Source organism: Lissotriton vulgaris, unplaced genomic scaffold (genome assembly GCF_964263255.1).
Source record: "Lissotriton vulgaris unplaced genomic scaffold, aLisVul1.2 SCAFFOLD_568, whole genome shotgun sequence".
Classification (NCBI taxonomy): domain Eukaryota; kingdom Metazoa; phylum Chordata; class Amphibia; order Caudata; family Salamandridae; genus Lissotriton; species Lissotriton vulgaris.
Window position 1 is genome coordinate 572,489 of NW_028245922.1, and position 13,852 is coordinate 586,340.

General features: G+C 44.6%; 1 protein-coding gene across 1 annotated transcript in view; it reads right to left on the reverse strand.

The window, feature by feature from the left end:
* Positions 1-13,852, reverse strand: part of LOC147666252 (phosphatidylinositol 3,4,5-trisphosphate 5-phosphatase 2-like) — a 420,611-nt gene that overhangs the window by 179,884 nt on the left and 226,875 nt on the right. Inside the window, exons 16-20 of the mRNA XM_086949195.1 lie at positions 13,563-13,662; positions 8,796-8,884; positions 4,489-4,570; positions 4,111-4,200; positions 1,368-1,484 (exon numbers count right to left, since the gene is read on the reverse strand). Of these exons, the coding sequence (XP_086805321.1) occupies positions 1,368-1,484; positions 4,111-4,200; positions 4,489-4,570; positions 8,796-8,884; positions 13,563-13,662 (478 nt within the window). The remainder of the gene's footprint in view (positions 1-1,367; positions 1,485-4,110; positions 4,201-4,488; positions 4,571-8,795; positions 8,885-13,562; positions 13,663-13,852) is intronic.

The window sequence follows — 13,852 nt, forward strand, 5'->3', positions numbered from 1 at the left end:
TACCAGCCAAGGAGTGACCTCCTGTTACCAGCCAAGGAGGGACCTCTTGTTACCAGCCAAGAAGTGACCTCCTGTTACCAGCCCATCAGGAGAAAGTTCATATCAACTCTGGTTCTTTATTGGGTGGTTAAAGTTTAGGCAGGGTTTCTGTGGTGAGAGATACCTCAACTCATCTATACCACAAGATCACTCTATGGACCAAAGAGGGTCTATCATTATCCTTTCACCTTCCGGGACCCCTGTATAGTGAGGAGTGTGGAGCTCGCTGGCTGCAGCCATCATGAAGGGTATTAGGCCGGCTGCATCGTATGCACTGCCTGGGGACATTCCAAGAGACCTTGTCCAATGGAAGCCAGTGAAGCAAGCCATGGTAGGCTCATGTGCTCTTCCTGCTTCATGAGCAGCAGTAGGCGAGCGGCCACATTTACAATCCACTTTACCCGGTGCTGTGGGAATTTCGGTATACCCTACGGATGTCAGTCCTACAGATGTCAGTCCTACAGATGTCAGTCCCACACATGTCAGTTCCTACAGATGTCAGTCCCACACATGTCAGTCCCACAGATGTCAGTCCTACAGATGTCAGTCCCACAGATGTCAGTTCCTACAGATGTCAGTCCCACAGATGTCAGTCCCACAGATGTCAGTCCCACACATGTCAGTCCCACAGATGTCAGTCCCACAGATGTCAGTCCTACAGATGTCAGTCCCACAGATGTCAGTCCCTACAGATGTCAGTCCCACATATATCAGTCCCACAGATGTCAGTCCCACAGATGTCACTCCTACAGATGTCAGTCCCACAGATGTCAGTCCCACACATGTCAGTCCCTACAGATGTCAGTCCCACACATGTCAGTCCCACAGATGTCAGTCCTACAGATGTCTGGGATATAATAGCATGCACCTTATGGGAGAAAGAGAGTAGCTGACTGATATTCTTAAAAAGTTTTAAGGTGAAAACAAGCAATTTTGGAAACACTGTTGATCTATGGAAGAAGAGGGACCGTAGGGGGCAGAAGTGTTCTTGATGTAGGGGACAAGCATAAATAGTAGGGTGAAACCCAGACGACGGTAGGTGACAGGAGAACATACTGCATGTGATAGGACAGAGTGCTGTGTGTGACAGGCAGAGAGTAGTGTAAATGATATGACTAAGACAGTTGTAGGCGAGAGGACAGGAGACTGCATGGGATAGGACAGGTGCTGCTGTAGGCGACAGGCAGAGAAGAGTGTAAATAACTGGACCAAGATGGCTGCCGCTGACAGGGCAGACAGTGCTGTAGGTCACAGAAGTGCATCTGGCAGGCACAGGCAGGGCTTTGAGTGACAGATACAAGCAGCACTTGGACATCACATCCTCTTACCCTCTAAGCAGTAGGAATGGACCTCAATGAAGAACTTGTTGCGGCTGCTGGTCTTCACGATGGCCTCGATGCTCTCAAACTCGATGCAGGCGGGGGTCTCTGTGCAGGATCCGGGGTCTATGCAGGGAGAGAGCAAGTCTAACCCATCACTGCTATACATACTGAGGCAATGAGACACTCTCACCTGCCTCAGATCACACAGAGCTCAATGCAGGCGGGGGTCTTGGTGCAGGAGCCGGGGTCTATGCAGGAAGAGAGCAGGTCTAACCCATCACTGCTATACATACTGAGGCAATGAGACACTCTCACCTGCCTCAGATCACACAGAGCTCAATGCAGGCGGGGGTCTTGGTGCAGGAGCCGGGGTCTATGCAGGAAGAGAGCAGGTCTAACCCATCACTGCTATACATACTGAGGCAATGAGACACTCTCACCTGCCTCAGATCACACAGAGCTCAATGCAGGCGGGGGTCTTGGTGCAGGAGCCGGGGTCTATGCAGGAAGAGAGCAGGTCTAACCCATCACTGCTATACATACTGGGGCACTAAAGACACTCTCACCTGCCTCAGATCACACAGAGCTCACATTTAATGCAGGCGGGGGTCTCTGTGCAGGAGCCGGGGTCTATGCAGGGAGAGAGCAAGTCTAACCCATCACTGCTATACATACTGAGGCACTAAATACACTCTTATCTGTCTCAGATCACACGGAGCTCACATTCAATGCAAGCGGGGGTCTCTGTGCAGGAGCCGGGGTCTATGCAAGGCGAGAGCAGGTCTAACCCATCACTGCTATACATACTGAGGCACTAAAGACACTCTCACCTGCCTCAGATCACACAGAGCTCAATGCAGGCGGGGGTCTCTGTGCAGGAGCCGGGGTCTATGCAAGGCGAGAGCAGGTCTAACCCATCACTGCTATACATACTGAGGCACTGAGACACTCTCACCTGCCTCAGATCACACAGGGTGTCAATGGGGACATAGTAGGGATCACTCAAAACAAGAACCAACCAGTGGCCTTGGAGACAGTTGGGCACACCCTGGCAGGCCTCTTTTATTCCAATCCATAACCCTGCATTCCAACACTCACTCTGCCATGCATTCCACCATGTTCAAAGGTTCACTTTTCTAGCTCCTGACACAGCCCACGAGGGACTTGTAAAGATCCTCAGTTGTCTTTACCAGACAGACGGCACCAGCCAGGGGGGCATCTGTGAGGACCAGGTCTCCCACAGGTCTGGTGGCTCCGACTGTGCAGGGATGTAGGGGTGTTATGTGATCTTATTTTGTTTGCATAGCACACTCATCACACAAGAGGGTCCCCAGGCACTTGTAGAATTGGCAGAATATTGTAGACGGCTTCTGATTTTCACTGTAGCTTTCGCCAAGGCCTGTGGGCACAGCGTGTTGAATCAATCATAGGCCCAGTGTCATAAGGCTGTGTGCACTCAATCAATCAATCAAACAGTAGATTTGTAGAGCGCTTCTTGTCACCAGTGTGGGTATCCAGGCACTGTGATTATGATCTTTATTTGAAGGATGCCAGGCTGTACTCCATTCTGCCAGCTCCATATTTTGAGTGTCTCCACCAGGCAGGTGGGTGCACTGAAGGTCTGAAGCTCTGCTGTGTGGGCACCGTGGTCAATGCACCAGCAAAGCAAGGTTTATGGTTTTCAAAAACAAAAAACATGACTGGCCCCAATGCGCTTGGAGTGTTTTTTCCCAGCGTGTGAGCTTAATTTAATACATCCAGCATGCCTACACTGGCAGTCCTGAACATGTTCTGTAATGTTACAAGATACTTCTAAAGCGCTTTATTCATCCAGAGGTATCTTTGCCCTGGACAGTCAGATAAAGACTGATTTTTGTTCTTCGAGGTGTTCTGATGGCCGGTCTGGCCGCCGCGGTCTGAATCGGTTGCAGTCTCAATAGATCACTTTCTGGGAGGCCTAGATCTTTTGATGGCCACCACAACAGTTGAATAGGTCGGGTGATAAGGCAGATCCCTGAGGAGCCGTGCACTCAATCTTAAGATCTGGAGCCCTGAAGGGTTTAGGTGGATTGCCTGGGTTCTATTCTATAGAAGGGAAGGGAGCCAACAGAAGACATTCCCTGTGAAGCCGGCCAACCTCATCGATCCAAGAGGATCCTGTGGTCGACCGTATCGAAGGCCGCAGACAGATTTAATAATATCAACGATGGGATATGTGCACCATCCAAATGCCTACTCAGATCATCTATGACCAACGTAATCACGACTTCGGAACAGATTTGTTGCACTCTGCATAGCTAGTTCACAACACACTGTACAAAGGTGTGCAAGTTATAGAAAGGTTTGGGTGGGGAGGAAATTATAACTTTAGCTTATAAGTATAACTATTTAATTTACAAGATTTCTGTAGGTGACATTGTTTTTGTATAGAAATAATAATATTAATTTTCCCAACTACGACTTATCTTCAACCTTTGGTTTTATTCATACACATATATATATATATATTTACTGAGAAAAACAAAGGTTGAACTGACGTTATAGGTGTTGAAATAAGTTCATAACTAACCTCTGAAATTCATCAGTTTACAACCGAACTAGATTTGTGGCCCACCAGCCAGTTCTTGTGACCTCACTTACATGTTAAATGACATCACTGATCACATCATTGATGACATCTCAAATGACATGCAAATGCATATATCACAGGTGCACAGCCGCCAGTGCACCACGTCGGCTCTACACTCACCTTTCCTGGACAGAAATTGAGATGTCACTCCCACCTCGAATGTGGCGAAGACAGGTGAGTGGTCGCTGGAGATGATGTCATCGGTGCAGCCTGAGGAAGACAAAAAACGGGTGTGACAATGCACTTTGGTATCATGTGAAAATCTTGACACCATTATCAAGACACCCTTCATCACAAAAAGTGTGGGCATGCTTACAAGACTTTTTCCCTTTCTTGGATTTGCCAATGGTTGTTTAAGGTTACAGGCAGTTTACCTTCTGTGAGGCCAAATACTCAATAAGGCACATTTCTCTTTGCTTCATGGTCAGAGCAATGCTGCTGCATATCCCCTGCTGTTGACATCTTCACCCACCAGAGGGAGCTCTCTGCTCAGCTTACCGTAAGAGGTGCACGTGATGTGGGTCTCTGGGTGGGACTTCCAGAGCACGCGGTCGCACCAGGAAGGGGCGTTGATCCTCAGCTGCAAGGAAGAAAGGAGGGAATCTTGTCACTGTACAGTACATACTGGTCTTGGGGTTATCCCAGTATTTGCTTGACATCTTCTGATTCTGGGCAAATGACTTAATCCCCATGGGCCTCATTTATGAGAAATGACGCATCGCTACGTGAAAGCAGCGATGCGTCACTTCTCAGTGCGCACTCCTTGCGACATTCCTGATGCGTCATATTTAATGTATGACGCATCATGTCGCAAGGAGTTACAGATATGTCAGTATTTCTGACGTATCTTTAAGTGCAAAAGTGATGCATTACAGGAGTGTGTCACAAAAGTGACGCAACTCCAGCAATGCGTCCTTTCACATGGGGCAAGCCCCATGTGAAAGGGCCTGCGACAATCTTACGCCTGCTGTGAGGCAAGCGCAAGATTTTGACGCAACAGAGTCCTAAAAGTGACGCAGTGAAATCTCATAGATTTCACTGCGTCACTTTTACGACCCTTCCTTGCGTCAATACGCCCACCCTGCATACATTATACCTGGCGCAGGTATAATGTGGCGCAGGGGTTTACAAAGTGACGCATCTACCTAGATGCGTCACTTTATAAATATGGCGCAACAAGGCGTATTTTTTAGGCCACTGGTGCGTCACAAAAAGTGATGCACCAGCGGCGTAAAAGTGACGCACAGCCTCATAAATGAGGCCCCATGTGTTTAAATGCTTCTAGTACAAAATCTGACCTTGAATAATGTTATCTGGTGTTCATGGAAAACACTTTGATGCTGTTTTGGCAAGTTCTAATTAATATAAATCTTTTGTTAAAGTGTCCATAAGGAGAAAGGTTTGGACATTATTCATGAGACGCATCAAAAAGGGCAATTTAGAAGTTATGTTATGTTAATTTCGATTTATATAGCGCCAAATCACCGACAGGTCTCTTTGCGCTTGCTTTGGGAACCCGTCCTGGCTTTCCCTGCGAGATAACCCCTACTGGGCATCCCCAAGGTGAAGACCAGGCATCCCATCGCGGTGGGGCCGTAGCAGAGATTAAGCAAGCTATTGCCCATAGTTGCAGAGTGTGAACCCATGATTCGAGTAGGCACCGAGGTGAGAATTATCGAGCCCGTGGACATTTGGAGCTCAAGACCCCGCCGAGCCGGGAATTGAACCCTGGTCCCGGGTCTGCCTCCTCTAACCGGTGAGCCACACTTCTGTTTGTTTTTAAATTTACTTGGGTGCACACAAGCACATTTGCAAGTGTCAGATCACATTTCTGAATCAGAGAATGGCGCACATTTACACAGACTGTTGGTGTTAATAGTGCTAATGGGTTAGAGGCAGGATTCAGGGTGGGCACCTTCACCAACAACATGCGGGGGCTTCCAAACTGCAAACGCGGCAGATCTACACCCGCAAGGACAGACGTGGCTTCAAGGAGGGAACGAAGAGGGTCTCCCCCAAAACTGATGGGTGATTATGGGGAAGAGAGTCGTCCACCCAGAAAAGTATCTGCCCCATTGAGAACCAAAAGAAAGGTTCAACGGGCAAATCCATATTTGCGTTCCAATAATGCACACAGACTGGTCCACGCAGTACAGTTCCACAGCCAAACATTTTTACACGCCGAATACTCCAAGAATTCTAAGATTATACTACCCTTCCTTGACTACTCCTGGAATACTTAAACATTTCTGAAACAGAGTAATAACTCTTGAGCCAGGAGCCTGGTCTCTTCTGCATGTGGCTGCCATGCGGTGGTGCCAATCGTTACCCATTCGTGCAAGCACCCCGCAAGAAGAAGAGGTGAGAGCAGTAGAGTAGTCAACAGGGAAATAAGGAAATGTGAAAAACTGGGGCGGTTTGTGCAGAGACACACATATCAGTCAGGTATCACAAGACCTGGCCGAATACATCTCTCAAGATTCCCCTTGTAGTGCACCAAAAGAGTCTTTTTTTGTTGTTGAATGAAAAACTTTATTGTATAGTTAATTAAAACCATTACAAAGATACAGATATGATAGTATGCTAAAAACACACTGAAACTTTACACTAATGTGAGAATATTAAAATTTAAAATTGGAGGTAAAAACAAGTGTCTTTCTAAGGTAAAGAATAACAATTTCCAAGTTCAAGATTTTGCCAATGTTCTTTGCTTTTTCTCAAAATATTCCATACATTTGATTGATCTACAAATGAATTGTGGCTCTGTGGTACATAATGTTTGTATAATCGCAGACCTACAGGTACGTATTCCAAACTGCTTGAACCTGGCTTTCAACCAATTTCGACATTCCTGTATGAGAGCCGGGCAGATACACATCAGGTGGATGAAGTCTTGTCTTGCTGCACCGCATAGCCCGCACCCTTCACTTTCTTGGGACTTCCACTTAGGATGCTCGTGTTGGTTGGCAAACTACCCAACCTTATATTAAGATATTTATGTTTGATATAAGGCGAAAAAGTCAGGTCCAGGAAGTACGCCGGCACTAGTTTTTTGTTCGATTGGATAGTCATCCAGGCATGTGACCGGAGACGGAAAGCTATTTTCTCATCCAACAATGAGTGTTTGATGGCTGCCTTCCTGACCACCTGTTTGAATAAAGGTACATGGAGCTTGGTTTCCCAGAGTCCAGCCAGATTTGCTGATTCCAATGACATTCTGAGGTACTTGGCATAGTTTGAGTTTGAACATTTAATGATGGTTTCCCACATAGCACGATAAATCATGATCTCTTGGTGCATCCAGACATTATACCAGAATTTTATGGTCTCATACTTCCTCAGTAGCACTTGAGTCATTTATTGTGTAATAACATGTGACACAAAAAAGTAATGACCTGAAAAATAGGAATATTAGTGCTGAGTGACCATGTGTACAGCTGGATATTAATATCCCCAAAGGTGATGGGAGGAGCGCTTCAAAAAAGTTTAACAACTGCCAATCACTCGGAGTATCATTCCAACCCATCGTTTCTCGTCCACTGAATCACGCCTCACACATGCCCACATTATGCAAATCAGTGCTGACCCTGTTGCTCATGAGAACTATTCATCACCTCTTAAGGGATCACCTGTAGCCGCAGACCAGTTTCAGCCTTGTTAGGCCTCGTCAGTGAGGTGTAGTGTGCATCCTATGGCACACTGATGAAGGGACCCACGTTTGGGCGTACCCTTGGTCACCAATGGTGTAATATCAATGCCCAAGCGATTGCCAGTGGTTAGACTATTTGCAAGCATTCCTCCCACCTCCTTGTGGACAGGATGAGCGACTGTTTTTAGCGCTTGCAAAAGGGAAATCAGCCCGTGTGCAACCACTGCAAAGGATTGTAGCATGTATCAAACCTATTTTGCAGGTTGGTAACCTGTTACTGACTCTCAAAATAGGTTTTGTAAGCCTCTATCAGGAAGGGGCGTGCCAAGGGCCTCCCTTCCTAATAGCGAGTCGCAGACAAATGTAAGATTGTTTGGGACTGCAAGTGGGGTCGCAAAACAATTGCATTTTCCACCAATTTCAAACTGTTGATAAGCGAGTAGCAAACAGAAAGTGGTCCCCTTTGTGATTGGCAGCGGAAATGTTTTTTAAGAGAAAGCAGTGGGTCCCACGAACTACTGCTTGGTTTTAAAAAATTAAACTGAAACGTTTCATTTTTATTTTTTAAATGCATCCTGTTTTTCTTAGAGGATAACGGGGTGCATTTTTAAAAAAAATGCTTTATTTAAAAAGTAGTCACAGACATAGTGGTCTGCTGAACCCAGCAGACCACCATCTCTTTGAGGGCCGGCTATTCCCAATGGGTCATGAATATTAATGAGGTGGGTCTCTCAACCCATTTAGGAATCACAAACAGTGTCTGAGAAACTGTTGTACATCAGGTCTTGGGACTCGCAAATTGCAAGTTGCTAAAAATTGCTATTTGCGCGTCGCAAAACCTGCCAGTCATACATGTAGCCCCTAGTGTGTAGTAGGGTTGAATATTGCCTGGAGCCTGAATATCTCTGGCATACAAGAGAAGGGCAGACTGATCTCGACTGGAGTTCAATGATTATATCTGCATTTCCACTCTATGGGTCTACGTCACTCTTTCATTTTCCATTCCTATATTTCTGAATCTTCATCAGAAGCTAGTGTGGGCTAAACACATTGTCTTTGTGTACTTGGTTCCTGGACGGTGAAAGGTCGGGGACCACAAAATACGCAGTATTGTCATACTCAGTAACACAGGCATGAATCTGTCTGCACTGCTTACCCCACTGCCTTTGAATTTGTGGCAGTTGTAGCTGTCCCTCGTGCCTCGCTCGTAGCGATACGTTGGCGGGAATGAGATCTCTTCCTCATCTGAAATAAAACACAATACGCAAGCATTACAATGTCTACAACTTCCATTGTCTACTCTGGGAACAAATGTGAGGTTATGTACAGCCAAACTTTTTAGAATTTAGGACCAGATGTAGAAAGCATTTTTCTGATCTCAAATGGTCCAATTAGAATTTGCATTTGTAATTCAGTATTTGGAAGGGATGTGTTTAGGGCGTCCCTTCCAAATACTGAATCAATATGGTATGTATTACTGATTGTGACCAAACCCCTGCCGCAAAACAGTAATACATTATCAACTGGTGGTAACCCATTCCCAAAGGTACTTCCCATTTGAGAATATAAATATTGTTTTTTAAGAGCAAGCAGGTAAACAGGCTGCATTTTTTTAAATTGCTTTGTAAACAAGCATTAGCAAAGCCAATAGATTGCGCTATGTGAGAGCTACTAATTTTAGGAATGTGTTTTAGCCATTATGTACACCAGTATGACTGCTGTTCAGCATGGCTATATGTTAGTGTCGCGAGGTGGGGTGGGTAGATTGGAGTGGAGTAAATTGAGGTAGATGGGAATGAGGTAGATTGGGTAGAGCAGAATGGGGTAATTTGGCATAGAGTGGAGTGGGGGTAAAATGTGGTGAAATGGAGTGGAGTGGATTGGGGTAGATTGGAGTGGGGTGAAGTGGGGCAGGTAGATTGGGGTAGATTGGATTGAGGTAGATTAGAGAGGGGGAATTAGGTCGTTGAAAATGGTAGATTGGAGTGGTGTAGATTGAAGTGGGGTAGATTTGGGTGGAGTGGGGTGGATTGGAGTGGAGTAGATTTGGGTAGATTAGAGTAGGGTAAATTGGAGTGGAGTAGATAGGAATAGGGTAGATTGGGGTACAGTGGAGTGGGATATATTGGGGTAGATTGGAGTGAAGCAGATTGGGGAAGAGTGGAGTGGGATGGATTAGGGTATCTTGGAGTGGAGTGGGATATACTGGAGTTGAGTCGGTAAATTTGAGTGGAGTGAGGTAGATTGGACTGGGGTAGATTGGAGTGTGGTAGATCGGGTAGAGTGTAATAGGATATATTGGGGTAGATTGGAGTGGAGATGAGTGGAGTGGAGTGGGGTGTATTGGAATCAGATAGATAGGAATGGGGTAGCTCGGAGTGGAGTAGATTGCAGTGGAGTAGGATAGAGGGTGTGGGGTAGATTGGGATGAGTGAGGTAGATTGCAGTGGGCTATACTGGGTTAGAGTTGGGTAGATAGAACTGGGGTAGATGGGGGTAAACTAGAGTGGGGTAGATTGGAGTGGGCCAAATTGGGTAGGGTAGTTTTGGGTGGAGGGGTGGATTGGAGTGACTTAGTAGATTGGATTGAAGTGGGGTGTGGTAGTCTGGGTACAGTTGAATGGAGTGGGGTCTACTGGGTGGATTTGAGTAGGTAGACTGGAGTGGGGTAGATCTGGGTAGAGTGGAATAGGGTAGATTGGAGTGGAGTGGAGTTGGCTATATTGGGGAAGAGTGAAGCAGGGTAGATTGAAGTGAATTGGGTTGGATTGGAGTGGAGTGGGTTGGATTGCAGTGGGGTGGGGTGGAGTAGGGTAGATTGGAGTAGAGTGGGGTAGATTGCAGTGGAGTAGATTGGAGTGGTAGATTGCGGAGGGGTGGTGTGGGTTAGATTGAAGTGGAGTGAGGTAGATTTGAGTGGTGTAGGTTGGAGTGAAGTGGGGTAAATTAGGGTAGGGTGGAGTGGAATGGGGTAGATTGTGGAAGATAGGAGTGGTCAAGAATGTGGTGGAAGCAGGTAGATTAGAATGGAGAGGAGTCAGCTAGATTGCAGTGGAGTTTGGAGTGGGGTAAATTGGAATGGAGTGGGGTAAATTGGACTGGGTAGATTTGAGTGGAGTGCTGTAGACTGAAGTGGAGTGGGTTTGACTGGGGTACATTGGAGTGGGGTGTATTGGGGTATATTGGTGTGGGACAGAGTGGAGTCGAGTAGACTGAGGTACATTGGAGCAGAGTGGGGTAGATCTGAGTGGAGTGGGGAAGAGTAGGATAGTGTGGAGTGGGGTTGGGTTATTAGGTTATATTATGTGGAGTGGGGTGGAGTGGAGTAGATTGGGGTAGAGTGGTGTGGGGTAGATCGGAGTGGGATAGATTGTTGTGGAGTGGGCTAAATTGGAACAGGCAGAATGCATTCCTAGGTCAGCTTTCTGAGTGTCCCCAAGATGTCCTTAGCAAGGCTTCGACCTAAAAAGCAATCAAAGACATATTGGTCTGCTGACCTCAGGAGGCCGCCATCCCTGTGTTGGCTGTGATTTCTAATGGGTCGGATACGGCGACCTGCATCATTAAAATTTATGAGGTAGGTCAATTTGCGACCCACATGGAATCCCTAAATGAAACTCAATGAGGTTCATGCATCAGGAATATTGATTTCCTAATTAGAAAAATCGAATTTAGGAAATTAGTATTCTAATGTTTGTACATTTTCAGCCAGATTCATCAAACCAAAATCCGCTCGCAAAGGGACAGATTCTAAGAATCTGGCCCTTTGCGAGCGTATTTTTGCATTTGGGATGCATCATCCCAAATGCAAAAATCTCAATTTTAGAAATCGCTACATTCGATTATTTGCATTTAAGGAATCTCAATTTGAGATTCCTTAAATGCAATGCATGAACCATTTCAAAATTGCGAATTCGCAATCTGGGGCCGCTATTTACCGCGAAGTCTAACTACGTGGTAAATAGCAAAAACGTAGAAAAATGCACTTTAGTGCATTTTACTAAGTTGTATGTTACACACACACATGTCCTTGGGACATGTGTGTGCGCAACAACAGTGTACATTACCATTTCAGGGGTGCAACAGGGTGTCCTTTGGACACCCTGGCACCCTTGAAATTGCTTCCTTATTTGCGATTCGCTAATTGCTAATCGCAAATAAGGAATTACTCCCCATTCATTCCTATGGGCCTTTAGGCCCATAGGAATGAATGGGAAAGCCATTCCTTATTTGCGATTAGCAATTAGCGAATCGCAAATAAGGAAGCAGTAGAAATCGCAAAAAATATTGCGATTTCTACATGCATTCCGTTTTTAGAGTCTTTAATATCGATTCCTTAAAATACGCTATTAAGGACTCGCAAAACATGATTTTGATGAATCTGGGGGTTAGCCCTTTGTCAGCCTCCAGGGGAGAGGTCTTAAAAAAAAAATCTGAACTAATTATCTATTTTAAATTTACAGCATAAGGGATTGTCTATCCCCTAAATTATAGTTGATTTACTAGGATAATTAAGCATTGCTCTTTTGGAAATAATGATATTAATAACGTCAATATCAATACTGTAGACTTTTGAACTGAATGGTATATGCTAGAACGGGTCGCCTGTAAAGTCGACTGAAATACGTGATCGAAATGTTTATTAATGAGCATGTTTAATGAAAAGATTACAAACAAATAAGGTCAATATCAAATAGATATTAGGTTAGTGATTATTGATCCCTCAAAAATCTATTTAATTGTCTGAGATTTTTCATATGTTTTCTGTGATGACATTTTGTATCTTCATTTTTTCACTCCCGAACACCTATTGAACCCACTGGTAGAATGGACATTCCTCATATGTAAATTTCTTGAATCTACTAGGATCTTAGTTCCGTACTTCAAGTGGAATTCATTACAATTGGAGTATATAATCAATGTTCTCAGAAAATGCACTCTATTGCCTCAGGAATCTTGTCACCTCCAATAAAATTCAATTAACTGTCAGAAAAATCTAATATCCTGGGAATCAATTTAATAATCAGTCGGGAAAATCAAGCATAACTTCTATATATTTAATTTGATCAAATATTTTTTCTACTAAGGATATTTGCAACTAAGTGTGGAAGACATAACTCATTACACTATTTTAAATAACCACGGGCCCGATTCACAGAACTTACTTAAGACAAAATCCTAAACTTACTACCGTTTTGGTATTCACAGAAGGCACTTACTCATTTTGGTATTCACAGAAGTTAAGAATCCTAACTTTAGGACTCCTAAATGCCTTCTGTAAATACCGAAAGTCTTAAAGTTAGGATTTTTCTCAGTTTAGGAATAGTAAAGTTAGGAATCCTAACTTTCGGACTCCTAAATGCCTTCTGTGACTACTGAAAGTCTTAAAGTTATGATTTTTTTCAGTTTAGGAGTAGTAAAGTTTGGACTCCTAACTTTAGGACTCCTAAACTGAGAAAAATCCTAACTTTAAGACTTTCGGTATTTACAGAAGGCATTTTGGAGTCCTAAAGTTAGGATTCCTAACTTCTATGAATACCGAAATGAGTAAGTGCCTTCTGTGAATACCAAAACGGTAGTAAGTTTAGGATTTTGTCTTAAGTTAGTTCTGTGAATAGGACCCATTGATTAGGAAACCTTCATTCACAATCACAACTATTATGATGGGAACCCTTTGCTTTGAGCATCTAGAATTCTAATTGGAGGAGAACCCTGTGTCTCAATGGGTTGTGGCCATTTAAATCTACATATAAAATAAATCACTCCGCATTTCAATAGTTGGAGACATTGAGTAGCAAAGGTGTTTTACTTTTTGTGCACTGGCAGACACATTCTGATTTTTACATCTCTAGATGCAAACGAGTGAGTGTAATTATGTTACTGCCGACAATGTAAGTCACACAGAGGGTCAACGGTTTCTTACTGAATCGAAGGAAGACTTTGTTTTTCTCTCTCTCCATGTTCAGCTGGTCCATGGCCATCAATATGTCAAACTCCTTCTTGTTCACATGGTTTAAGACATCCTGAAAGGAGGAAAGAAGCTGCTTAACCTGCATGTTACCTCGAGGAGGATAGCTGTCCCTCTTCCCACCTTCCCCAGAGTGGAGGTAATGCCTGCAGTGTACATTATGCAGTCTGGAGATAACTTCCCTCATAATTTCTTTGTTATGCTACTTGTGACAACTACCCTTACAAGTCAAATATTGGGCGTTA